Consider the following 26337-nt stretch of genomic DNA (forward strand, 5'->3'; position numbering starts at 1 on the left):
TAAAAGCTAAATTAGTAATGAGATTAATTAATAATGCATTTTTGTTAGTTAATAAATACATTTACGTGTAACTCTATCATGGGTAGTGTAACACATAATGACTTAAGTACTTTTCTAAGCTATATTTCTATTTTTATATAGGACTATTAATCATTCCTTGATTATTACAATATGAAACTGGATAATATGCATACTTAGGTTGTAACTGTGAATAACATTTTCCTTCTGTTATTCTGCTTACTTTTAATGAGAATAAAAATAAATGGCAACTTGAGTCAAAGAAATTCAAATTACTCTTTTAAAAATTTTATAAAAATGGCAAAACGCACAGTATCTAGAAAATGTGCCCACTCCTCCTCTCCACTGACTGAGTTATAAGTCTGAGTTTTTACAATGCTAAAAACTGGGTTTTCTTACCTGTGGTAGTCAAAGCACAAATAGTTAACTGAGTGGCTTTGTGCTTAATAACAAAGATGAAAATATAAAAATCGCATTTATTATTATTTTAATTATGTTCAAAGGTTTACTTAATACATATATTTATACAAGTTAACCTATGTCGTTAATTACTTGGGAAAATTCATGGCTAGTTTTATTATTAACACTCCTACGAAAAGTGGGGCCTAATAGGCCCCAGAGCAACTTGAAAGGTTATTAATATTAGGCTAATAATTTTGTATTTAAATGAAATTGCCATTTAAATCCATTAATGAATGGATTAACGAGATTCCCACTGTCCCTATCTACTATCTAGCGAAACCACAGCCAGGGGAACGGGCTTGGAGAAATCAGGACTAGAAACGTCTTTTCGTAGGAGTGTTAAATTACTTATTAGTCGTAACGACACAGTAAGATCTGTACAAGTAAGTATAAGTACTTCTGTGAAGAGTTGAATTTTCAAAAAGTACCGAGTGCACATAATAATAAGTGATGTCGAGAAAACCCACTTGTAGAGAAATATATATGCAAAAACAGCTTGTTTGGGTTGAGAAAATATTTTACATAGAAGAGCGAACAACGTTTCGACCTTCTTTGGTCATCGTCAGGTTCACAAAGAAAGAAAGAAAGAGGTAACTGACCGGAAGCTGACCACATGTTTGAAAGGGGTTGTGTAACTGAGTGTCGGAATGTAGAGGGCGGTGTTAGATGTTTGAATATATAATTTTATTTATTTTATTATATTAATATAGGTATAAAGGCGTTTCTTTATATTGGTTTATTTTGGGTTTAAGTTGTTGGATAAGTAAGGCTTCTTTAATTTTGCGTTTGTTTCTATATTTAGTATTTGAGTGTTTTCTATGGTTATGTTGTGTTTATTTGAGTTGCAGTGTTCGAAAACGTGTGAAGGTGACTTTTTATGTTTTTTGAATCTGGTTTCCATTGTTCCGTTGTTCGCTCTTCTATGTAAAATATTTTCTCAACCCAAACGAGCCGTTTTTGCATATATACGGAGAGCACAGTTTTCGGTGTTAGAATAATGTTATTCAATTTAAAATTTTGAAGCAACCACCAGGGATCATACTACAAGTTATATTTACAACTACGCGCGTGTTCGGACAGATCGTGTACGTTGGGTTAAAATTTTAATAAATGCATTTCTTCTGTCTTATGTATAAGCATTGGTCTCTTCGTGTTTCTCATATTTGTGTTTCAAAATGAATGTCAGAATAGTAACTATGCTGGACTTCGTAAGAAAAGTTATCAGCGAAACAGAAGATTTAGGGTGAGATTTCTCCGTGGGCTACTTTTCAATTATAAGTTGCAACCTAAATCAAGTAAATACAAGAGAACTTAGAAGACTGTCTTATCTAACGTTAGTTTGAGTAACTTTTTGGTATTTTTAAGTTATACAGGGTGTTCGGGAAGTCACTGTGCATTTATATATTTATTAACAGATATGTTTCAATATAGAAAACAGGAGGTAAATATGAGTGACAATTATAAACAATGTTTAAAGTGACCCTCGTTGGCATGAATACAGGCCTGGATCCTTATTTTGTTTCTAAACACTGCTGTCAGTTGCTGGCTTGAAATAGACTGAATAAAATATGATTACAAAACTTCACAGTGACTTTCTGAACAACCTGTATAAACAAACCAGGTTCTTAATAATTAGTCTTTCATATTCAAGAATTAGCGAGGGCCTAAAAGTAAAATCTAAACACAAAAGAGCCATTTCTGAGTCTTAAAATGTTACATTTTAAATATGTACATTAGCTTATAGGAAAGGTTAAAATAAAAATATTGTGTGGTTATGTATATATTGTTGTTCAGCGTCGTGGCATAGCAGAAAAATGAATTTTAAATTACAGAAGGTGTTAAAAATCAAACTTTAAATAAGATATTTGTATTTGGTAAGTAACTTCAAATATGTTCATTATAGTAACAACAAGAAATATCTCAACTGCACACCTTGTGTCCTGCATACCATTGCTGATTGTGCCTTTTGCTCAGTAAGTTGACCAGGGAAACTGATGTTTTGGTGGATAACTGTAAACAACTGATATAAATAGTATTTAGACTTGAGATAATATGTGGGAGAGTTTCCATTATGCTTCTTACTGGAAACTCATATTATAGAGCAAGTGAATAAGAATTTGTAGAAAAATCACTAGATCATGCTTTGCTGGCACAATGTGTGATATATTATGACATTAAGCTGTATCTTATAATGACAAATTCTCTAAGAGTATGAAACTTTAGACAGAATTATGGATATTTCCTTTAGTTAATGTCTACAATGTATGACATGAACTGGAATAGCTTTACTAAAATAATGTGACAGTGAGACAGATTCCAAAATGAGTATAACAGATCTAGGACAGTATCTCACCTCCATGATCACTGACTCTCACTTTAAAACAAAAACTTTTGATGTTGTATTGTTACTCAAAAATACAAAGTTGGAAAATATTTGGCATTACTTTGATAAAGCATAAGATGCATACTTTTGGAAAATTATAACTATAAGACTTGAATGTGGTTATCAAATGAAGTCAAACACAAATATTTCTCTAGTTTTTATAAATTTACAAAAGTTTTTTTGAACGATATTTTGATTGTGGGTAATTGCTTTAAGTTTTTCTTTACACAAATTCAATCATCATATTTTTTGTTTTGTGTTCTGACAAAATTATTTTTTCGTACATCTTCTTTATTTTCTAATAGTTTTTTGAAAATGTTTAGTCTTTTGTCATGAAAAGAAAAATGTGATTGGCAATTGTTCTATTAAAGTAGAACTATTTCTTTCTAATTAAATGCCAATTAATGTAGCAAAGTGCTTAAAGTTTTGCAACAATGTGTAATTTCTCATCTTAAAATAGTACAAGCTAAAATTACCAAATTACTTACCTAATTAGATTCTTACTTGGAAGCAAACACTCTTTTGAAGTAATTTTCTTGACATAATTAAGTTCTCACTTTGAAACAAACAAACAATCAAGATTTCTTAAAAAAAAAGTAATAGAAATATAAATAAAAAGGTAGACTGTATAAAAAAAATATTTGGGTGAGACATTGTCCTTATCCCAGGTATAAAAGTAATGATTATTTCACAGTATGCATGTGTAACACTAGCCATTTTAATATATTGTTAACAAAGAGAAGATTCTAACTCACCACTAACATTTTTGTGACATCATATGTTGTTTTTTTTAATGTACTTTTTTTACTTTTGTATTACTACATTACTTCTTTCTGATAATTTGTTTTGTTTAATTATTTTAGGTCTCTAACAATCCATAATCTTTGTACTGGTTTTATGAAGGAACTTAAGTTGCAGTCTTTGAGTGCTGAGGAGAAAGAAACTTTCAGAACTATTGTAGATATAGTACTTGAAGAAAATAACCAAATCAAATCATCAAAAAAGGTAAATAAACATGTAAAAACACCTAATTGAATAAAATGCATCCTGTATAGTCACATTTTTTTAAACAATGAATAATTTTGGTTAACCTTTAACTGATATTTTTTTAACATGATCACTACATGTTTCTAATAAATATTGAAAACTGAGACTTATGGTATAGTAACTTAATCATCTAAAACATCTCTTTCATAAGCATAAGTGTGGAAGCTGGGAGGGTCAAGGGGTGATGCTCTCCTATTTCTGGCCCCAGTAGTTTTTTGGGCAGAAGCTCTGTACATATCTATAACTTTTATATTTGCAAATCAGTTATTTCTTTTCAGAAACTGTATTACACACATGTAGCATTTTCACTTGACCTTTTTAACCCTTTAGCACTGTATAATTCTACATGGAAGTAATTGAAACCCTTTTTTTCAAGGACTTTAAACCTTGTATTACACAACTTTAAGGGTGAGTTTATATTTTCAGGCAAAACTTGCTTGATCCCTCTGTCAAAAACAAGCCCCTATGTCAATGTCCACAGGTAATCACAGGTTTAAATTTTGTCAACTCTCAACCTCTGTTTCTTAAGAAAACTTTTAATTCTGTTGTGTCAACTGCTATGATAAATTAATTTAGCAATAATCAATAGCAAAAAAAAGATTAATAACTGCAAAAAGAACATATTTACTGGAATTAAACACTAACTTTGTCTATGTAGATGTTGCAAAGCTTACTATACACAATAAAATATAGTACTTTTGAAAATTCTTTGATTACAGGATGTTATATTTTTGTATGAAGTTAGTTTATTAAACGTACATGTTTTGTATCATCACAACTGTATAAAATAATACTTATTAAATATATAACTTGCCATACACTAAAAAAAATGTTAGGGTGGTTATTATTAGAATTTTGTAATACCAGCAAAACAAACTGTGACAAAACCATAAAAAGTAATTCATAATTTTTTCTTGGAGGTTTAAGTATTATACCACAAAGTATAACAGCCTTGCATTAGAAAAAGTATGGTTTTAGAACACTGTTATACATGTCAATGGTGCTCTGAATATTTGTGCATATTTTTTATACATGAGAAGATAACACTTTTGTATGAAAAACTGATTTTTATTTTTTCCTTAATTTGAGAATCCCCTCAATGTGGATTCTTGTACATGATGAGGGAACCTCCCAGAGATCTAAACATCCACCCACATGTTTGCCATGTGTGGTAATCGATGAAGGGGAGGAGAGGATCCTGGTGGTTGAGGAGTCAAACCCTAACACACCACCATGGCCTTGAATTCCTGTAGACGGACAGCTTTTGGGTCAAGTGGCTGCTCCACTTGGGCTAGGGTCAGCTAAGTACCAGTGTTGGATGTTTTCAGCAGGTGTTGTGGACATTGTACCTGATGTTGGTGTTTGGGTATAGTGCTCACGAAACCTTGGGGTTACTGCAGTGCCCTTTTTTGGCATTGTAGTGCATCCCTTCATATGAAAAAAACAGTCCATGGGTAAATGGCCATGTCTTGAAGATTCTGAGCAGCAATCTTCAACATCTGTAACACCTGTACATCATTTTTTTTATATTACATTCTCTTTCAGATAAACCTTTAGGGTAAATGTTTCCCTTTTTTATTCAGAAGGGACTTGCTGGCTTTCCAAAGTCAGTGAAAAAGCTTTACTCTGGTAACATAAAGGGGTTTGGGGTAATACCTACTGAGGTTATGCCTCATGCTACTTTGAACTCATCACAAAAGGTTATTGAGAGGGATTTAAAGAACATCCCCGATTCAGAGATTCTCACTGGTTTTCCCACCCAAGGAGTTTCTGCAGTGATAAAGATAAAAGTGTGATGCTGACCAGTGTTCTCATTTTAACATTTACATCATCGTTTATATGCAAAAATGGCTCGTTTGGGCTGAGAAAACACTTTACATAGAAGAGCGAACAACGTTTCGTTTTGAAGGTCGAAACGTTGTTCGCTCTTCTATGTAAAGTGTTTTCTCAGCCCAAACGAGCCGTTTTTGCATATAAATTTCTCAACAAGTGGGTTTCTCGTCATCACTGATTTACATCATCGTGCCCACCTGCCACCATCAAGGCAGGTTATCTTAATTGCAAGGTATGGTCATACATTCCAAACCCTCTCGGATGTTTCCAGTGTCAGCAGTTTGGTCACTCAAAGATATCATGTAGTGGTTCCTTGACATGTTCTCATTGCAGTGGCAATGATCACGATGTCTGTGAGTGTGAAACATACTCTCATTGCATCAATTGCAATGGCTCTCACTCATCTTACTTTTGTTCTTGCTCTAAATGGTTGGAAGGAAAAGAGGTGCAGCATTTGAAGATGATTCAAAACATTACTTACTGTGAGGCTTGAAAGTTGCTGTCCACCACTTCATCTCAGACATATGTTGTTACACTTTGTTCCCGCTACTACAATGGGTGTACAGACAGATCTTTCTGTGCTCCATAGAGCATATGCTCTCAGATCACAACCTTTCTGTTTTTGGTACTGGCTCTTATATTTATTTTCATGCATCTAGTCAGTCCTTTACTGCTATTGGTCTCTCAGTTTGCTCCCCTACACTATTCTCCTTCTTTTCATGAAGAGTTGACAGTAACCCATGAGGCATTGATCATTTTCCTGTAATTTTGAGAGAGACTGACTGTGGTCAGTGCCACCCAACCTGCATGCACTGGTAAAAGGTGGATCAAGCCAACTGGCCCTCTTTCACTGCTCTTACAGAACTTGATCTTTCCATCGTCTGTAAGCCATCAATAGATGACTGCGTGACAGCATTAACTGACTGTATTATACAGGCAGCTGTTCAGTATATTCCTAAAACCTCGACACATTTCTCATGATATCCTAGTCTATGATGGAATCTTGCCTGCCACATTGCAAAGAAGGCTAAAAAAGTCTAAAATACTTTTCATAGGTATCCCACACTTTTGAACTGTATTGCTTTTTAGCAGTCCCATGCACATGCTCAGTAGGTAAGATGTCAAAGCTAGAAGGAACCTTGGATTAAGTTCACAACCAGCATATCTTCTACCATCAGTTCCAGCCATATGGGACAAGATTTGAAAGGTCAGTGGGCAATATAATTGTCTCCCTCTTGATCTTGTTCTCTGATGGTCAGGAAGTAGCTGATACCCAGAGCATTGCTGATACTGTAGGTGAAAGCTTTTTCCAGGTATCTAGCACTTCTGCTTCATCCTTCATTTTCTTAGCCATCAAGACTTGGACAGAGCAGTCACATCTTTCATTTCAAGCTGAATGTCTCTGTGACTATAATCACCCCTTTACACTGGTGGAACTCACACGGGACCTTCATCAGTCTGGCAGTAGATTGGTTGGAACTGATAATGTACACTACAAGATGCTGCACCATCTATCTCCTGCTTCTTAGGCTATTCTTCCGATTGTTTTTAACTGGATCTGGCAGGAGAATGTTTTTCCTGATGCCTGGCACCAGGCTATTGTCCTACCTTTCTTGAAGCTTTGATGAGCTGTTTCTGTAAGACCTTGGAGAGGATGGTTAGTGCTTGTATTGTTTGATTCCTGAAATCCCAGTGTGCATTCCGATGACAGTGCTCCACCATGGACCACCTGATTTGACTTGAAATGTCAATCAGAGAAGCCTTTCTCCAATGACATCTTGTATCAATATTCTTTGACCTACATAGAGGTATGTCATTTTGCAAGATCTCCATATATATGGGTCACATGGCTATTTGCCCATTTTTATTAGAAATTTTTTAATGTACAGGCAATTCCAAGTTCATGTGGGTTCAACACTTTCTCATTCTGTTCTACAGGAACTTGGAGTCCCTTAAGACTGTGTTTTGAGTATCACACTTTTCAGTATAAAGATTAATACCATCACTCAACAACTCCATCTTACTCTTGCAAATGGGCTCCATGTTGACGACATTCACTTCTCGTCATTCATCGAACATGAGGTATATTGAGTGGCAGCTACAGACTGCCCTCAATTGTTTACTGAAGCAAACCACAGCAAATAGCTTTAACTTCTCTCTCTGTAAAACAGTTGCATGCACTTTTGTTGCCAACAGGGCATTCAACCTGATCCTAAACTCTGTATTGGTGAAGTTGTGCTACCTGTGGTCCTTGAGACAAAGTTCTTGGGGCTTATCTTTGACCATAAGCTGACCTTTATACCACACATCAAGCAGCTATAGGTCAAATGTACAAGAGCACTGAACGTCCTCTGCGTCCTCTCTTTCACCACTTGGAGAGCAGATTGATGTTCTATGCTAAAGATATATCGCGTTCTTATTCAATCGAAACTCGAATGTGGATCACTGGTCTATGGCTCTGCCAGGACCTTGCCCTTAAAGATGCTGGACCCCATTCGTCATCAAGGACTTTGGCGCTGCACTGAGGTTTCGTGCACTTCCCCAGTTCAGAGCTTATACTTGGAGTCTCATGAACCTTCTCTACACCTCTGCTGAAGCAACTGTCTTTACTGTATGTTTTGAAACTTTGATCCTTACAACAGCATCCCACCTGGGGTTGTGTTTTTTCCTTGGTAGGCCATGCTTTTTCAGGACAGATGATCTGCTCTTGTTCCTTTTGGACTTTGTATTCAGGCACAGTTGGATGAATTGGGGCTATCCTTGGATAACATTGCTGTATCCACTGCTCAGTCCATCTCACCATGGATTATTACCATCCCCAAATGTAATTTTTCTTTAAGTCACCTGAGTAAAGCAGATACTCCTGATTGGAAATACTGTCTGTTATTTGCTGAACATCTTTCGAACCGTCATTCCATTCCTGTATGTACGGATGGTCCAAAATCAGGTGACTGTGTGGGCTCTGCCACGGTTTGTTGTGGTTGAGTGCAGAATCCCCTCTATAGTTTCTCTGTTCCCTGCTGAACTGTATGCCATTTCTCTTGCCATGAATCACATAGAAGCTAAGCAATACTCAAATTACACTATTTATACTGATTCGCTTAGTTCTCTACTGGCCCTGGAATCGTTTCACATTAGTTCTCACCCTGTTCTTGCCAATATTGAAAACCCACTGCCCCATTTCTCTTTAACATCTACTTCTATCCAGTTTTCTGGATACCAGGCCACATTGGTATTTGAGGAACAAACTCACTGACACTGCAGCTAAATCTGTCTGCTCTGGCACTATCACTGCTGTGCCTGTTCCATATATGGACTAGGGTCCTGTATTCAAGGCTTGATTCCGTGTCATTTGGCAGTTGACTTGGAGTGAGCAATGTGAAAACAAGCTTTTCCAAATAAAGCCCTCTATTGGACTTTGGCTGTCTTGCTTCTGTAAGGATCAGAAAGAGGAATTTGTCCTAACTAGACTATGCATTGGTCACAGTTTTTTAACTCTTTGTTTTCTTTTATCTGAAACTGATACACTAATGTGTTGTCTGTGTAACATTCAGGTCACAGTAAGCCACATTTTACTGTCTTTCCGTTGTTGAGAATTGTAATGATGGCACCATTTGTAACATGTTTTGTCCCAAAGTTTATTCGTAATGTTAGACAGTGTTATTGCTGATGGTGACATTGACCACCTTACAAATGTTTTTAGTTTTTAAAGGCCATTAATCTTTTTAATGCAATTTCCTTTTAAGAATTAAAGTACATCTAGTTCGATTTGAAATTAGAAAATGGCCTTAATGTCAAATAATTCAAAACCAGGACTGGAAAGGCCATCTTCAGGTGACTAACGCTGATTTTTGAACTTACCCATTAGTTATCGTGGCAAGTTATGATAATCATAATTATGCTACAGAAAGTCCTTTACAACTTGTAGTACTGTAGTTTTTCTCTTACTGCTGTAAACTAGATATAAAAATTGTATTTAATGCTATTTATGTTTTTAATTCAAAAATTAAACTTTGTCTTGTTTTACCTTAATTTCCTTTTATGAATTTTAATAATTTTACTTTAATTTTAACTTTTTACCAGATATTTGGCACAGATAGCATAGTTGCTTTGCCCCATGTAACACTAAATTAACCAACCATTTTGAGAATACTTTTTTAGTCATTGACTAGGATTTGAAAATTTATTATAATGAACTTTAATTATTTATAATTGTTTAGAATTTACTGAATCTCGTCATATTTTTGTCTGACAGCTAAACAGAAATATTTATATTTACAGGAAAATGCTGAAAATTACCCGTGTAGTGATATACCAAGAATGATAAGGAACACCAGAAAGAAAATATTAACAGACTCAAGTGAAAGACTTGTAGAGAATTGTGATAATGATAAAAATGGTGCTTTGGGAAAGCAAAAGCAAGAAAAAATTGAAAGTATGAGTAATGGTAAAATGGGTCATTTCATTGGCATAACACAAGATATTTCCCATAAAAAGTTGAAATTGAAATCAAGGTCAGAGAAGAGTGACACTGAAAATGAAAAGTGTGACTCTCCATATATCTATGCAAAAAATTCACTGCCCAAGAAAAGGTTGCAAGAGAATGAGAGTGAAAATGAACAGGACAACTCCCCAGTTACTTCCAGTAAAGAAAAGTCATCACAGCTCACAGAAAGGTTGAAAGAGAGTGGCAGTGAAAATGAACAGGATAACTCACCAGTTCCTTCCAGTAAAAAGTCATCACAGCTCACAGAAAGGTTGATAGAGAGTGAGAGTGAAAATGAACAGGATAATTCCCGAGTTATTTCCATTAAAAAGTCGCAGCTCACCAGAAAGTTGCAAGAGAGTGAGAGTGAAAATGAACAAGATAATTCCCCAGTTCCTTCCAGTAAAATGTCATCACAGCTCACAGAAAGGTTGCAAGAGAGTGAGAGTGAAAATGAACAAGAAAACTCACCATTTACTTCCAGTAAAAAGTCATCACAGCTTATAGAAAAGTTGATAGAGAGTGAGAGTGAACAGAATAACTCCCCAATTACTTCCAGTAAAATGTCATCGCAGCTCACAGAAAGGTTGATAGAGAGTGAGAGTGAAAATGAACAGGATAATTCCCGAGTTATTTTCAGTAAAAAGTCACAGCTCACCAAAAGGTTGCAAAAGAGTGAGAGTGAAAATGAACAGGATAGCTCTCCAATTACTTCCAGTAAAAAGTTTCCATCCAAAAAAAGATCACATGAGAGTGATAGTGAAGACAAAGAAGATAAAGTTCCAATTATTCACAGTAAAAAGTCACACTCTAAGAAAAGGAAAAAGGAATGTGATGGTGAAAGCGAACAATTTAGTTCTCAAAAAACTTTCAGTGTAAAGACCCATTCAAAGGCAAAGTCTCTTGAAAGTAATAGTTATGAAGAAAAATATATTAGTTCTGATAATATATCGGAAAACAAAGATGACAAAACAAGTAGTGATGAAGATGAAAAACCTCTTTTTCTTCTTCTTGGGGAAACAGCTGGATCATCTTCCAGTGAAAACAAACTTCAATTGAAGCATGTTTCACAAAGCTCCTCAGATGAATCTTCAGAGGATGACATAGATCAAAGTGAAGGTGAAGATTCTAGCAGAAGTAAAAAGAAAAAGCAAAAAGAATCAGGAAAGAGTAGCTTAAAACATGTTACAAAAAAAACAAAGGTGTGTAATAAGTGCCATGTAAATTGTCAGTAATGAGAGTAAAGTATGCTTCTCTTGTCTTTTCTGATATATTTAATGCAGGTTATTATATTTATATTAAAAATTAAATATCTTAATACTGGAGATAATTAGGTTTCTAGCCACAAATGTAGTAAATGTTTGGATAATATTCAACCAATAGTCCTGATGATCATAATAATAATCTTACTAAACTTCACTTTTTTTTTTACTTATCTCCTAATCATTCCATTATGGATTTAAAATTAATGGCATTTAAAAATAACATTTTAAATATTTTTGTCTGCCAAATGATGTTGCCAGGAAACCTACCTGTTGGTTTCACCAGCTTGTGACAGGAAACCTACCTGTTGGTTTCACCAGCTTGTGACAGGAAACCTACCTGTTGGTTTCACCAGCTTGTGACAGGAAACCTACCTGTTGGTTTCACCAGCTTGTGACAGGAAACCTACCTGTTGGTTTCACCAGCTTGTGACAGGAAACCTACCTGTTGGTTTCACCAGCTTGTGACAGGAAACCTACCTGTTGGTTTCACCAGCTTGTGACAGGAAACCTACCTGTTGGTTTCACCAGCTTGTGATATTTAAAACCGTAAAAAAGTAAGGAGATAGGGCACTGTTATTTATGTGCCCAGTAATAATGTAAAGTAGGAAACAATAGCATTGTTTAAAATGAACTTTATTAACAATGTATTATCACTGACACTAGTAAATAATAAGGTAATAATACAAAGAGAACATTTTTGTTATATGAGAATAATAAAATATAATTTTGCTGTTGTTTATTGGAAGGGAGGCATTTTCATCCACTGTATTGTTCATATTGTCATTTTTATCATTTAAATTCTAAATGGTGACCTTTCCTTGGATTACTCTAAAAAATATAATGTATTTTAAATTCAGCATAGCAAATTTTATTTTTTTGTTTGTGATATTCAAAAGTAAAGTACATTATGTTGTGTTTTAAAATTTAGTAAGTAAAAATGTACAATATTAACAATTTAAAGGCAAATAAGGTACCACTTTAACAGATTTGAGTAATTTATTACCCAAATGTCTTGCATTGTTGTCACAGATACACATTCATCACTATAGTGTTATCAAATGAGATAGTACAGTATACCAAATTATTTTTCATATGAAATATAGTAAATGGACAGAAAAAAGTAAAATCTGTCATTCACTTGTAATTTTAACAAAATGTAATTCTTCAAAACAAATGTAATGTTGTTTTTTTCCTACCAGTGTGCTAACCTTTTTTCTAATATGAAACACTTAGAGAGGCTGACCTTTTAAATCTTTGACAAACTTATTTCCACTGGTACAGGTTACAAACAGAATGATAATATTAGATTTTTATTGTTTTTTTTTTTTTTCATTTTATATACCTTACAGATTTCTAAAGAAAGTAAGAGAAAAACTGAAAATGATGATCCACGAATCAAACGCCTCAAAAAATACATTTCCACAGCAGGCTTGAGAGTTAAATATGGAACAGTTTTTGAAGGATGTAAGACAAAGAAGAAGAAAGTGGAGAAACTGCTCCAAATTCTAAAGGATGAAGGCCTGAATGGTATGGTTGAAAATATTGAAATTTTGTAGCATTTTTTAACAGTTGGCCAATCACAACCAATTTACCAGTCAATAGGTTTTCATAAAAACAAACAACTACTCACAGAATATCCACATGTAAATTTTATTAGTCCTTGACAATTTAGAGAAGCAGCAAGTGAGTCTGTGGTATCAAAAACATTTTAAAATATTTGTTGGTGGGAATTACTTTGTCCTTTTTATTATATATGTCCCTCCGTAGGGACAGCTGTGAGTCCACGGATTTACAATGTTGGAATCAGGAGTTTCAGTTCCCTTCAGTGGATACAGCAGATAGCCCTGTGTGGCTTTGCTGTACAAAAACACACACATGTTTACTATATATTTGTGAAAGCTGTTAACACTAAAACTTCCAAATTTTTCAGGCACTGTACATCATTTAGACATTGATTTTATGGCTAGGTATGCTTCCTTCATTGTGTGACTTTTGAAGTAAGTTGATAATTTGAGTTTTTTTTTTGTTTGTCTACTAGCCTAATGATAATTCCACTCAAAAAATCTTGTGTGAAATGATAATGATCTTTCTTTATCAACAACTAGTTTTATTTGCTTTCTGTTTGCTCCCTGTGGCTCAGCAGCAGGTTTTGATAGCAATGGTAGACACATCACGTATAGTCTATTATTTATGTTTTTACTTAACTTGGGGTTGATAATTTCATGTGGATCCGTGGTTTCCTGTGGATGTTTGTACCTCATGGATTATTCCTGTGAACTATGTAAATATGGGTTAAAAATTTCAGGGGGGTATCTGTGAGTCTTAAACTTGGCTTACTTGTATATTTTGATTTGTTTTTTTTACACCCTTTTATTAACTTGTATGTGCTTATGGGTTTGTTTTGCTGGTGATGTTTAGAGTAAAATCAGTTCTGAATCATTTATAACCTAGATGCATTATGGAGAAAACAATGTCCTTACTTCTAAGCATCCATAGTATTTGTTAAAATGAATCAAGTTTTGAAAAGAATTGATGAAAAAGAACACTGTAAGGTTTGAAGAATTGATAAAAATTATAGAGAAACTTGGAGTGGACATGGATGGATGGAGAAAGTTGAACTGAAAAACGTGAAAGGTAAAAGTAACTTGTGCTTGGTGAAGTTTTTAACATAATCCATATCACTACATATGGGACACATGGTATCAATGCATTAAAAGAACACATTAATTTAAAATGCCACTAAACTGATACATCAAGATGCACTCTTTTTTCCAATCTACATATTTGTGCTTGTATGTCATTAACCTGATTTGCCATTAATTCATGTGGTGAGATTAGGTTCTGTATCATTAATCAGAAATCACTTAATTCCCTTGGTTAAACTAGGTTAGGTGTTGTATGTTGTTAATTAACTCATTGTTAATTCTTTAGGTAAGCCTACCTTGAAGAGTTGTAAAGCCTTGAAAAGAAAACGAGAAAAGAAACAAGAACTAAAAGAACTAGATGTTTCAAACATTATTGATACAAATGGAGGTAAGATGTAGTTTGTTTTTATTTTTTAATTAGTCATTAACAACACTAGTTTAGAATGGCATATAAATACTAGTGCAGGTAGGAAAAGGGAGAAAATACTTGATATTTTAGCCAACATCAAGTAGTATTTAAAATATAATATTATTTAAACCAGATTATTTTTTAATGGAGTCTTTAATTTTGTACTTAGTAGAATATAGTGAGATGTGTTCAGTCTCATGAGAAATGTGCAATAAGAGAAAAAATGTATTCCTTTCACCAGTCTAATTCTTTGTTTTCTAAGGTATAAATGGATTTTCCTTTTAGAAACTTATTCAACTTAGTGTTCTTTACAACCCAGCAGACTAAAATATCTACAGTATGCTCCCAATATTGTTTTATACATTTTTAATAACCTGTAATTTGGAGCTGAGCATGACCCAGTGATTAACTAGCCAGATGGTGTATCTATAGATCCATTGTTTGCAGGTTGTTACTGCCTAAAAATAAAACTGTTTGACAATTGAAGCTATGAATTCATTGTAAAGGTGGCATTCAGAATCTGTTGTTAACTAGCTGCCTATCTTCTAGTCAGTGAGTTCAAAATTAGAAGTGGTTGGTGCAAATGACAGAGAACAAAATTATCTTTATCGGGTAATTTCTCTAGTACACTCCACTTCTTGTCGGATCCTACTGGTTTCACTCTATTGGCTAGCATAACCTTGGTTTAAGTAATTACAGTATCTGCTTCTTTCGCCACCTGTTCCTCTTCCACTCTTTTCTTCTCTTCTTTGTCAACTTCGATCCCCCATTCTACATTTTCATGCCTGGCTTTTGTCCAGTCCTTGCAAGCCTTTTGTCACTTATGGTGACATGATTATGTGGCACGATCTCTCCTGTAGATTGTTGTTGGTCTCCCAGCTTTCTGAACATTGGACATCCCTCTTCCATATCTTGTGTTTTTTCAGATACTGTAGGGATTTTACATCATCTCTTCTCACTGTACTCATGCATTTCTTCCAAATTCAGTGGTCTCACAGGCATCCTACCCTTCTAAACTGGGACATTAATGTGGTCCTTCATGCCCTAATTTTACCTTTATTTGAACCACTTTCCTTGTGTTCCTTGTTTCATTTGCCCCTTAAGACCTGTTTCCTTCTTCTCTTGGTCTGATTTGTTTGTTCTTGACATTCCATGTACCCTTTATTACCCTATCTATCTTCTCTTTTATCCTGATCATTCCTTTCTCCTTAAGACCACAGTGGGTTGGGAGGTTGTACCTTTTTTTATTCTATTTCCCTTCTTTCTATCTCCCATCTTTACTTTTGTCTAGACCCCTCCTACCTTTATGAATTAGGTCTGCTGTTTGGTCAGTTTGACCTTATTTGCTCTACCTTCTTCCTCCTCAACTATTTTAAATGTTTTCTTTCATCAAATCCATCATTTTACATGCTTGTTTTTCATCTTTGTTTTCTGTTGGAGGAGATTCTACAAGCTAGCATGGACCATACCCAGTACCTTTGTCTCCAAGCATTGCATTTTGTCCTCATCAGGTTTTGTGTTCCACATTTTGATGTGACTTTAAATGGTAAATTTTATTTATTTTCTCCTTTTTTATGGGCCTTTTTTCTTTCCATTTTTATCACATGGATTCTGCTATATAGTATATAATGCATGATCAGGTTGTTGGAATATAGGAATTTTTAACTTTAAATTTGCACTGTTGATTTGCGGTCTCTCATCTTGGCTCAACATGCTCACCATTAAGATGAGTTGTTGCAGATTGCTGGAAGGCTATCTAAATTGTGGTAATTTGTTCATAAACTTGTCTTTTCTGGACTGCATGCATTGCATAGGTAAAGCAGAATGGGATAGCTACCCATCCCTTCCAGGCCTTATGTGAATAACTCAGTATGGTCTGCTTTTCAAAATAGAGTATCTTTATTATCCATTGCACTGTCTGTTTATGATGTTCTTCCAGACTCTGTACTGCATTCTCATCTTCTTTCCTTGAGGGGAGTGTTAGTTTTTACAACTTTCCAGTTTTAAGCCAGTGGGGTAATTGATTGTGGAGACATCCTTCTGAATGGGTTCTACAAAAAGTTAGCGATAAACATTCAGTTGAGAGCAGAGCAGTGGTGTTCTGTTGGTGTAGGTGCAGTATGGCCTCCACAGGAGTTGATCCCCATCCCCTTACTGATGAACAAGATCTCCAAATTACAATATATGAAGATTATGTGTTTCCTCCTGATGCTATTTACACAATGACTGGAGTTGATGACATGGCCTTCTCATAATATTTACACATTTACTTGAGTTGATCTATCACTTTACAAAATGATGTTTCCTCCTTATACCATTTACTTTACCATGATTGATGTGGCCTCCTGCTATCATTTTTACAAACAGTAGAGTTGATCTGTCACCTTATTGGATGAGAAGGCCTCCTGTTACACATTCATTACACACTAGAGTTGATCTGTTGCAAATGCAGTTCTTCCTTTTGATTGGGAGCCTTTATACTACTTTCACATGGATATTTGACTCCCACATTGAGGTTTGATATTCAAGTGAACCATTTGACATAAGTCTTCACACAAGTTGACTCCATCCTCTCATTGGCAGATGACAGTTCCTGGCCTGAAGAAGTGGTAATGATCCTTGTGTCTTATCCAGTAATCAATGCAAGTCTTAACTCCCAATTCTTGAATTTCAGGTGAAGTTGGTATGTTCCTCATCTTACTCTCGTGTGTATCTTGGTACCTTCTGGGGATGTTTGGGATGTAGTTGACTTGCTTAGTATGGTCTAACACACCCTAGCCACTCTATGCCTCATAATTTCCACCTTTTATGTTTTACAAATTATACACGACCGTAGACTATACCTGGCTCAGGAATGGGGTGGTTTCCCCTCTTCTGATCTTTGAATCTATATCTCTCAGTGTGAGGGGTACTTCTGTTATTCCCTTGCACCAGTTCCCTCCTCCTCAATGTGGTATTCTAGCTAATTCTGTGAGAAGAAGAAAATACTGTATTGGAAGTTATAATTTTCTTGTCCTTAAAATGTATTTCCAATATATACTTTCCTCCTTTCACACATCCTGCTCTTCCTCTGTACTTCTCCAATGTTCACACTTTCTGCCAAACTTGGAAGTGAAAGGAGTGTCATATGAGTATGCTATACTACTTTTGGTTAATAGATTATGCATGATGATTTGTGTGTGAGACATGTAGGAATATACTAATTCCAACAAAGGGGGAAGCATAAGGCTTGTGGAATCCATAAAGGAAATTTTTGCCTATAGAGGGCTGCACTGAATGGTAATAACTAATTTTGTGAGAGGAGGTATCTATCTAATGGAAGTACATCTTCAGTAAAGGAATATTATAGCTTTTGTTAAAAATTATAAGTATTTTGTGCAGCAGTAATAACATCATTGTAATTATGTCTTTCTGATAAAAGTTAGTTATTTATAATAGTTATTAAATATAAAAATATTCTTATTTATATTACAGTTTTCACATTTCATTTTCATAACCTCTGGAATCTACTAAATTAATATCAAAAGTTTTTAAGGTAAATGTTTGTATTTTATCTTTTATTTTGTCTATGATATCAGTAACTGTAGCTATTATCATCAACATACCTGGGCCCTCCAGTGGCACAGCAGTAAATCTGTGGACTTAAACTGCTATAAACCAGAAATATATATGCAAAAACAGCTTGTTTGGGTTGAGAAAATATTTTACGTAGAAAAGCGAACAACGTTTCAACCTTCTTTGGTCATCGTCAGGTTCACAAAGAAAGAAAGAAAGAGGTAACTGACCGGAAGCTGACCACATGTTTGAAAGGGGTTGTGTAACTGAGTGTCAGAATGTAGAGGGCAGTGTTAGATGTTTGAATATATAATTTTATTTTATTATCTTTAATATAGGTATAAAGGCGTTCCTTTATATTGGTTTATTTTGGGTTTAAGTTGTTGTATAAGTAAGGCTTCTTTAATTTTGCGTTTGTTTATGTTTGTTTCTTTATTTAGTATTTGAGTGTTTTCTATGGTTATGTTGTGTTTATTTGACTTGCAGTGTTCGAAAACGTGTAAAGGTGACTTTTTATGTTCTTTGAATCTGGTTTCCATTTTTCTACTTGTTTCTCCAATATAGAAGTCGTGGCAGTTATCACATTGTATTTTATAAATAATGTTGGTGTGGTGTTTGTCAGTGTAGTTTTTACATAGTATAGACCTCAGTTTTGTGCCTGGTTTTTGCCAAATGTTGGTTATTTGTCTGCTGATGTCAGGAATATATGGTATGCAGCAGTATATGGTTTCGTGACTTTTGATTCGTGAGATGTATTTACTTTTGTTGGTTGATTTTGCTTTCTGTCTAGGTGTGTGCGTATAATGTTTTCTACGGTTTGTGGAGGAAACTTATTGATGTTGATGAAGTATTGTTTTATTTTGTCTAATTCATCGTTAATTTTATCTGGTGAGCATAGTTTTATGGCTGTGTTTATTTGGTTTCTTAATATGTTGAGTTTTTTATTTGTTTTATGTGCTGAGTCCCAAGGAATGTATAGTCCAGTGTGGGTGATTTTTCAGTGGATTTCTGTTTTTAATTGTGCGTTGGTTCTTGTAATTTTGAGGTTAAGAAATGATATTTGATTGCTTTCTTCCTGTTCACATGTGAAATTAATGTTGGGATGTATAGAGTTAATGTGATTGAAAAAATTACGTGTGTGTTCTGTAGATCTGAATTCTGCAACCGTGTCATCTACATATCTGTACCAGTATAGTGGTGGATGTAATGCTGTGTTAATTGCTTGTGTTTCAACTTGTGTCATAAAAATATTGGCTAGAACTGGTGATACTGGGTTGGTTTAAGTGGTTGAAACTTCTGTAAAGAGGGATATAACATCGAAACTGGCCATTAAGGCTTTATGATTAAGTTGATTTAGATTAGACTTGAAATTAAAAGAGTCTTTGATGAATGAGCTGGCTGATGTTACATATTTGGAGAATGCCCATGCAATGTATTTACCAAGATTGTAATTAAACGATTCATATGTGGACATTATTGGTCGTAATGGGCAACCTGGTTTATGAGGTTTGGGGATGCCGTATATTTGTGGTGTGCGTGAGTCGGTTTTACGTAGGTAGGAATAAAGTGTTTGTGAAATTGTGTTGGTTTTTTTCATTTTTAGTAGTAATTTGTTTAGTTGCGTCTCGTGTGTCTTTGTTGGATTTGTGTGTATTGGTTTAAATTTGTTCATGTCTGATAGGATGTTATTCATTTTTTGGATTATTCATTCGTGTTCATTATGACTATAGCGTTACCTTTATCTGCTTTTAGAATTTTTATGTTTTTGTCTTGTTTTAGGTTTTTAATGGAATTAATGTCTCTTTTTGTAAGATTGTTTTTTAGCTTTCTGTTTTGTGAAATTATGTTGATGGTTTTGTGAGAAAATTCTTTGAAAAAATCATTTAAGATGTTGTTTTAAGGTGTTTCTGGAAAATATAAATTTTTTAATTTTACCTGGGAAGTTTGGCTGTTGGATGTCAGTAAAATTAACTAAGTTGTCTTCTTTCTGTTGGTTGTTTTCTTGTTTTTGTTTTCTGTAGAAAGTATCACAAGTCTCTTGGCTAGATCTTCTAAACATGTTTTGATTTCTATGGTTGGAATGTACCTAGGTGCTATTGCGAAGTTGAGTCCTTTGTTAAGTAGATGTATCTTGTCTGTGTTTAATTGTCGGTTGGATCTGTTAATTATGAGGTTAGTCAACGGTTTGTCGTGTTGGTGTCTTCTTTGTTGAAAAATGAACCTAGACCATCAATTGGCATGCTGCATTAAACCAGAGATTTACAGACTTATACAACGAAACATAAACCAAATCAATACCAAGAACAACAGACACAAAAAGATCTGCCACAACAAAAAACTAGAAAAACTAAGATGCAAAAAACAAAAAAGACATCGACACGACAAACCGTTGACTAAACTCAAAATTAACATATCCGACCGACAATTAAACACAGACGAGAAACATCTACTAACATTTATTCATCTAAACACAAGTCAACAGTGTGTTTAGCAGATACACTGCTGGCCAAAATCTTAAGAACAATGAACATAAAGAAAAAATATGCATTTTGCGTTGTTAGACTCAACCACTTATTTGAGTAGAGCTTCAAAAGATGAAAATAAGAAAAGGGAAAATAAAAATAAAAACTTTTTTAGCATTTAATAGGGAAAATGTGAACACTATGAAATTAGCCTAAATAATTGCTGGTTAAAAGTTTAAGACCATACCAAAAAGAAGTCCTAAACAGGGTAGGAAATGCCCAACAAAAGGTCTCAGTAGTGAGTTGCATGGTCGTCATTGCAAATAACTGCAAGCATTCGCTATGGCATGGTCGATATAAACATTTACAGAGGGCTGGCAGGAATGTTATTCCAAGTGGTGAAGATGGCTTCAGGAAGATCATGCACTGTTTGGAATTGACATCCATTTCTATAGACTTTCCTTGCCATCCATCCCCAAACATTTTCAGTGGGGTTCAGTTCGGGCAAACACTCCAGATGGTCCAAAAGAATCACGTTATTCGCCATGAAAAAGTCCTTTGTCCTGCAGACATTGTGGATTGCAGTGTTGTCCTGCTGAATGATCCAGTCATTTCCACACAAGTGAGGGCCTTCAGTCAATAAGGATGCTCTCTCCAACATGCCAGTGTAGCAAGCTGCTGTTTGATGCCCCCGTATAACCTGAAGCTCCATTGTTCCATGGAAGGAGAAAACACCACAGATCATTGTGGAACCTCCTCCACTGTGTCATGTAGAAAATGTCTCCAGTGGGATATCCTTATTGTGCCAGTAATGTTGGAAGTTATCTGGACCATTCAGGTTAAATTTCTTCTTATCAGAGAACAAAATCTTTGTCCACTTTTCTATGTCCCATGTTTGGTGCTTCTCAGCGAAGTTTAACCTAGCTGTTTCATGGTGTGGAAGGAGGTGTGGCCTTTGAAGACGTTTATGGTTTTTAAAGCCTTTCTCTCGTACATGTTGTTTTATTATTCTTGAGCTAAATTCTGTGTCCGTAAGGGCCTTAATTTGGTTTGACGATAAGCTGGTGTCTTGCCAGACAACCTGTCAAATCCTCCTGCTCAATGTCCTGCAACAACTGTGTCACCTTTTTTGATTTTGCCATGTTTTTTCCCAATGTAACACAGGAGATGTCAGATGACTAACTTTCATTACGTGTTTACCGATTAATGCTTCATTTCAGTATGGTCTTAAACTTTTGACCAGCTAGTATTTAGGCTAATTTCATAGTGTTCACATGTTCTCTATTAAATGTTAAAAAGTTTTTTTATTTGTATTTTCCCTTTTCTTATTTTCATCTTTCAAAGCTCTGCTCAAATAAGTGGTTGAGTCTAACAACACAAAATGCATATTTTTTCTGTGTTCATTGGCCTTAAGATTTTGGCCAGTAATGTATGTGCAACCTTTCGACAAAATTTTTGTGCACCATGTAATACCATAAGCCTTGAGGACTGATGCCAAACATGATATATATATATATATTTGTTGATATTGCAACCTTTTAATTATGGATTTTAAAACATTACTAATATGTAATTAACTAAAACATAATAGTAAGAACTAAATCCAGTTTGAACTGCATTTGTAACTGTAGAATATTTAGGTAAGAAACAACCATAAGTGCTATGATCGATCAAGCAGCCAATAGTATCTGCAGTCAGTTACGTGTACAAGGGGAAGATAACTCCTACCAATTTCAAAAAAGACCATTGTTTTATTATGGTGTAAAGTGATCTCTCTCTAATGACTATACATGTGTGTATGTAGTATCTGCTTGTAGGCTGCAAAATTCAAATAAATCTGTTGAATGTGGGGGTGACACCTGTCAGGGGTTTAACAAATTTATTGTTTCATCAGCATTCATTCAGAGATGTTTAAAATGCACGAGTCAAAAGGTTATGTAAGCATCTTATAGTCTAGACATATATTCCCATAACTGGCATTGTATTATTGAAGATAAAAAGTGGCAAAATAGAAAGTTTTTATATCTTATTGATCATGTGACAATAAATTAGGCATTTTAAGTAGTTTTTAAAGGTTTTTTTAAAATAAAGGGCTTAAAAGTAAGATAATACAAAACTTCAATTTGTAATGTACATTATAATGATCACTTAATTTGCATAAATTGAAAGTAAAGGTGTGTAATTAAATTTATAATGTAACACAGTGACTTACTCAGAAAAGTGTTTGAAGGGTTACCCATGTTTAAATGGTTAATGGTCATTTAATAAAATACCAAACCTCTTATAAACTTTACTTTAGTACGCTATAGGTATACTAATAATACATATTTATACCAACTGTGGACTCTAGCATCAACAGAACTGAAGTTTTGAGCTAAAAACCACTATGAGAATGTCAGTTGTCAGATTTTGAGGAAAACATGTTTGAAAATTAGCAACAAAATTGTCACTTTAAGGGTATTTTTAATTATAAGTTGTTGTAAGCCAACAGTTAAAATTATTTTAACTAATGTATGACAAATCATCTTGCTTGTACAAAGTAACTTGGTAACAGAGACAGCAAATTAATCTTTGTACTGAAAAACAAACTGTAGATACGCATTTCAAAGGTTATAAGGATCGTGTAATATGCAAATTGTACAAATGACAAAAGTATTTTTATTTTTCATGCATAGTAAATTAGGAATTACAGTTAACATTAATTCTCTAATTCATGCACAGTGACCTTGTGCATCATTCTCTTAAAACTGTAGTATCATGTGTAAAACTAAGTGGTACCGAGATAATGACTTTATTTACTAACCTCAGAGAGACCACGTAGAGGAGTCAAGAGTCTCTACCTAGACAAGCAGTCATTGAAGATCACAGAAGAAATGATACAAGTGAAAAAAACCTTTTCCAGATTAAAAGAAATTATTGATAGTGAAGAAAGTGACTAAAGTGACAGAAGATTACATAACTTGTGTAACTTGAGATTTATTGTGTGGTTCTATCAAACTGGACTGTAACAACCATCAACCTTTTTTTAGTTATTTTGTACATAATAATAAGCACAAGATTGATATTTAGACATATATATTTAAATTTTTCATGTTCAAGTATACTGAGGAATATTTTGTTTGAAGTAAACAGTGAAAGAAACATCACCTGTTGAATTCTTGAAATAACATTATTTTTCATTAATTTCCACTAATATTCATTGGTGTACATATTTATAGTCCTTGTATTTTCGTGTAGCTAATTGTTCAAAAAGACTTGCATCATCCTGGTTAATTAAAAACTACATAGTTTAACCAGAAGAGTAAGGTAAGTAATAAAAATAACTGTACTGTAACTCTCAAGGCTGTATGCAGGTGAAACTTTTACTGTAGATATTTCAAAATAATTTAACATTGTATCATTACTGACTTCTGGTTAACAAAGTAAAATGTTAATAATGAAGTTTATTCAGTGAATTTTGGCATTTTTTGGTTTTACACAAAATGTTAGCTTTAACATAAATATGAGTTTCATAATTTTATTATAAAATGTCATTAATAATTAATCTAAACCAGATGCCCTGTACAAAGTTTCAAATGTTTTAAGTACTAAAGATGAAAAACAAAAATAGCTTCATTTTGAGAATTATCTGTCTACTAATAAAAACATGGAAATAAATTATTCAGAATTGTACACACCTGAATATTTAGATGTACAACTGTAGAAATTATTATTAATTAGATAATAATAACTGTTATCATAATGTTACATTTTTTTATTATTTTAATGTGCATGTCCAGTATTGAAGAATGTTTTTGTTGTGAAAAAGTTTATTCTTGAATATGAATAGTTTTTGAATTTGAATATATTAATAAAATAATTAACAATCAGGAGTTCAGAGCTATGTCTTATCGCTTATTTACGTTTTATCTTAGAAAAAAACGACCCTTCGACCATTTTCGCCCCACCCCAAGCTTGCCCAAAACATTTTACCTGTACCTGTCATTCAGTCCACACCCCCTCTCAAATCTGCTGTGAACGTTCTCATTTTTCTTTTCTTTTTTTGTTGTTTTTTTAAATATTCTGATTAAATAAGCCTACATGGGGTCAAACAAGGATAAGGAAAGTTGTTAGAGCCACAATAGAGGTGGAAAAAGATCTCGTAGCGATGTATAAGAGTGGTGTTTGCGTGTTTGACCTTGCTACACAGTTTAGTATGGCGAAGTCTACAGTCTGCACCATACAGAAAAATAAAGAGGTCATCAAAGGAGCTGATGTTGCAAAAGGAGTGACAGTGCTTACGAAACAAAGATCACAAACAATGGAAGAGGAAGAAAAACTGTTGTTGATTCGAGTAAACGAAAAACAGTTAGCTGGTGATAGCATTTCTGAGACCATCATTTGTGAGAAAGCAAAGCAGTTGCATGCTGACCTCCTGAAAAACACCCCTGGAATGAGTGCTGATACAAGTGATGCTTTTAAGGCTAGTAGGGAGTGGTTTGAAAAATTTAGAAAGAGAAGTGGCATACATAGTGTGGTGAGACATGCGGAGGGGTGCCAGTTCTAACAAAGACACTGCTGATAAATTTGTTAGGGAATTTAAGGACTATATAGAAGTTGAGGGTTTTATTCCCCATCAAGTGTTCAACTGTGATGAGACAGGCCTCTTTTGGAAGAAAATGCCAAGGGGGACCTACATCACCAAGGAGGAGAAGTCACTGCTAGGACACAAGCCAATGAAGGACAGGCTAACTCTATTGTTATGTAGTAATGCAAATGGGGACTTAAAATTTAAGCCTTTGCTTGTGTACCATTCTGAGAACCCAAAGGTTTTTAAGAAAAATAATGTTCTGAAAAGTAAACTAAATATCATGTGGAGGGCTAATAGTAAAGCATGGGTAACCAGGCAATTTTTTATGGAGTGGGTCCATTAAGTGTTTGCCCCAAGTGTTAAAGAATTACCTCACGGAAAAACAGTTGCCACTCAAGGCCCTTCTTGTGATGGACAATGCACCTACTCATGCACCAGGCTTGGAGGACAGGTTGATGGAGGAGTACAGTTTCATTACAGTGAAGCTCTTGCCCCCTAACACAACTCCTCTCATTCAGCCCATGGACCAGCAGTTCATATCGAACTTTAAGAAACTCTACACCAAAGTACTGTTTCAAAGGTGCTTTGAAGTGACCTCTGACACAGAGTTAACCCTCATAGAGTTCTGGAAAAATCACTTTAATATCCTCCATTGCTTGATGATCATAGACAAAGCCTGGAGAAAAGTGTCTTTGAGGACCATGAACCCAGCCTAGAAGAAATTGTGGCCAGACTCAGTAGCAGATAGAGACTTTGAAGGCTTTGAGGCTGAGCCTGTTGTCGAGGATATTGTCACTAGACAAGTGCATGGGCTTGAATGTGAGTGGTGATGATGTGGAGGAGTTGGTGGAAGGCCACAACACTGAGCTTACCTCGGAAGAACTCCAAGACCTTCAGAAGGAGCAGCAACAGAGGAAGTGTTTTCAGATAAGAAGGAGGGAAGAGAGGATGTTCCTAGTTCACTTATCAAGGAAATGTGTGGAAAATGAGGAGAGTTACAAAGTTTTGTGGAAAATTTTCACCCTGACAAATTGCAGTATAAACCTCATTAGACAAGTTTTTAGTGAGAAATAGGTCCAGTGAGTCTCCAGCAGGTTGTAGCGGTGCAAAGAGACAGAAAAGAGAAAGAACCACAGAAGGAGAGTTACCTGACGTTTTTATAGAAGGTGACTCCTCTTTCAAACAATAACAACCCTCCTACT

General features: G+C 34.7%; 1 protein-coding gene across 5 annotated transcripts; it reads left to right on the forward strand.

The window, feature by feature from the left end:
- The first annotated feature begins 1208 nt into the window (after positions 1-1208).
- Positions 1209-24437, forward strand: LOC143247113 (uncharacterized). Of its 5 annotated transcripts, XM_076494605.1 has the most exons (7): positions 1218-1723; positions 2384-2453; positions 3727-3868; positions 10025-11431; positions 12844-13021; positions 14426-14527; positions 23374-24437. In XM_076494605.1, exons 3-7 carry the CDS (start codon positions 3761-3763, stop codon positions 23502-23504), a joined length of 1926 nt encoding a protein of 641 aa, XP_076350720.1. In that variant the 5' UTR covers positions 1218-1723; positions 2384-2453; positions 3727-3760; the 3' UTR covers positions 23505-24437. The 5 variants fall into 5 exon arrangements, with proteins under 5 accessions (XP_076350719.1, XP_076350721.1, XP_076350722.1 ...); XM_076494604.1 differs by lacking the exons at positions 2384-2453; positions 23374-24437 and adding an exon at positions 18127-18534 and having other exon boundaries at positions 1209-1723; XM_076494606.1 differs by lacking the exon at positions 2384-2453 and having other exon boundaries at positions 1217-1813.
- Positions 24438-26337: the final 1900 nt, after the last annotated feature.

The sequence above is a fragment of the Tachypleus tridentatus genome, chromosome 3, assembly GCF_004210375.1.
Source record: "Tachypleus tridentatus isolate NWPU-2018 chromosome 3, ASM421037v1, whole genome shotgun sequence".
Lineage (NCBI taxonomy): Eukaryota > Metazoa > Arthropoda > Merostomata > Xiphosura > Limulidae > Tachypleus > Tachypleus tridentatus.

Bases quoted from the DNA above. Each gene is read 5' to 3' on its own strand.
- LOC143247113 (XM_076494603.1), top strand. From the start codon at position 1,656: ATGAATGTCAGAATAGTAACTATGCTGGACTTCGTAAGAAAAGTTATC. The intron at 13,022-14,425 runs GTATGGTTGAAA...TTAATTCTTTAG, and splicing joins AAAGGATGAAGGCCTGAATG to GTAAGCCTACCTTGAAGAGT. The intron at 14,528-23,373 runs GTAAGATGTAGT...TACTAACCTCAG, and splicing joins CATTATTGATACAAATGGAG to AGAGACCACGTAGAGGAGTC.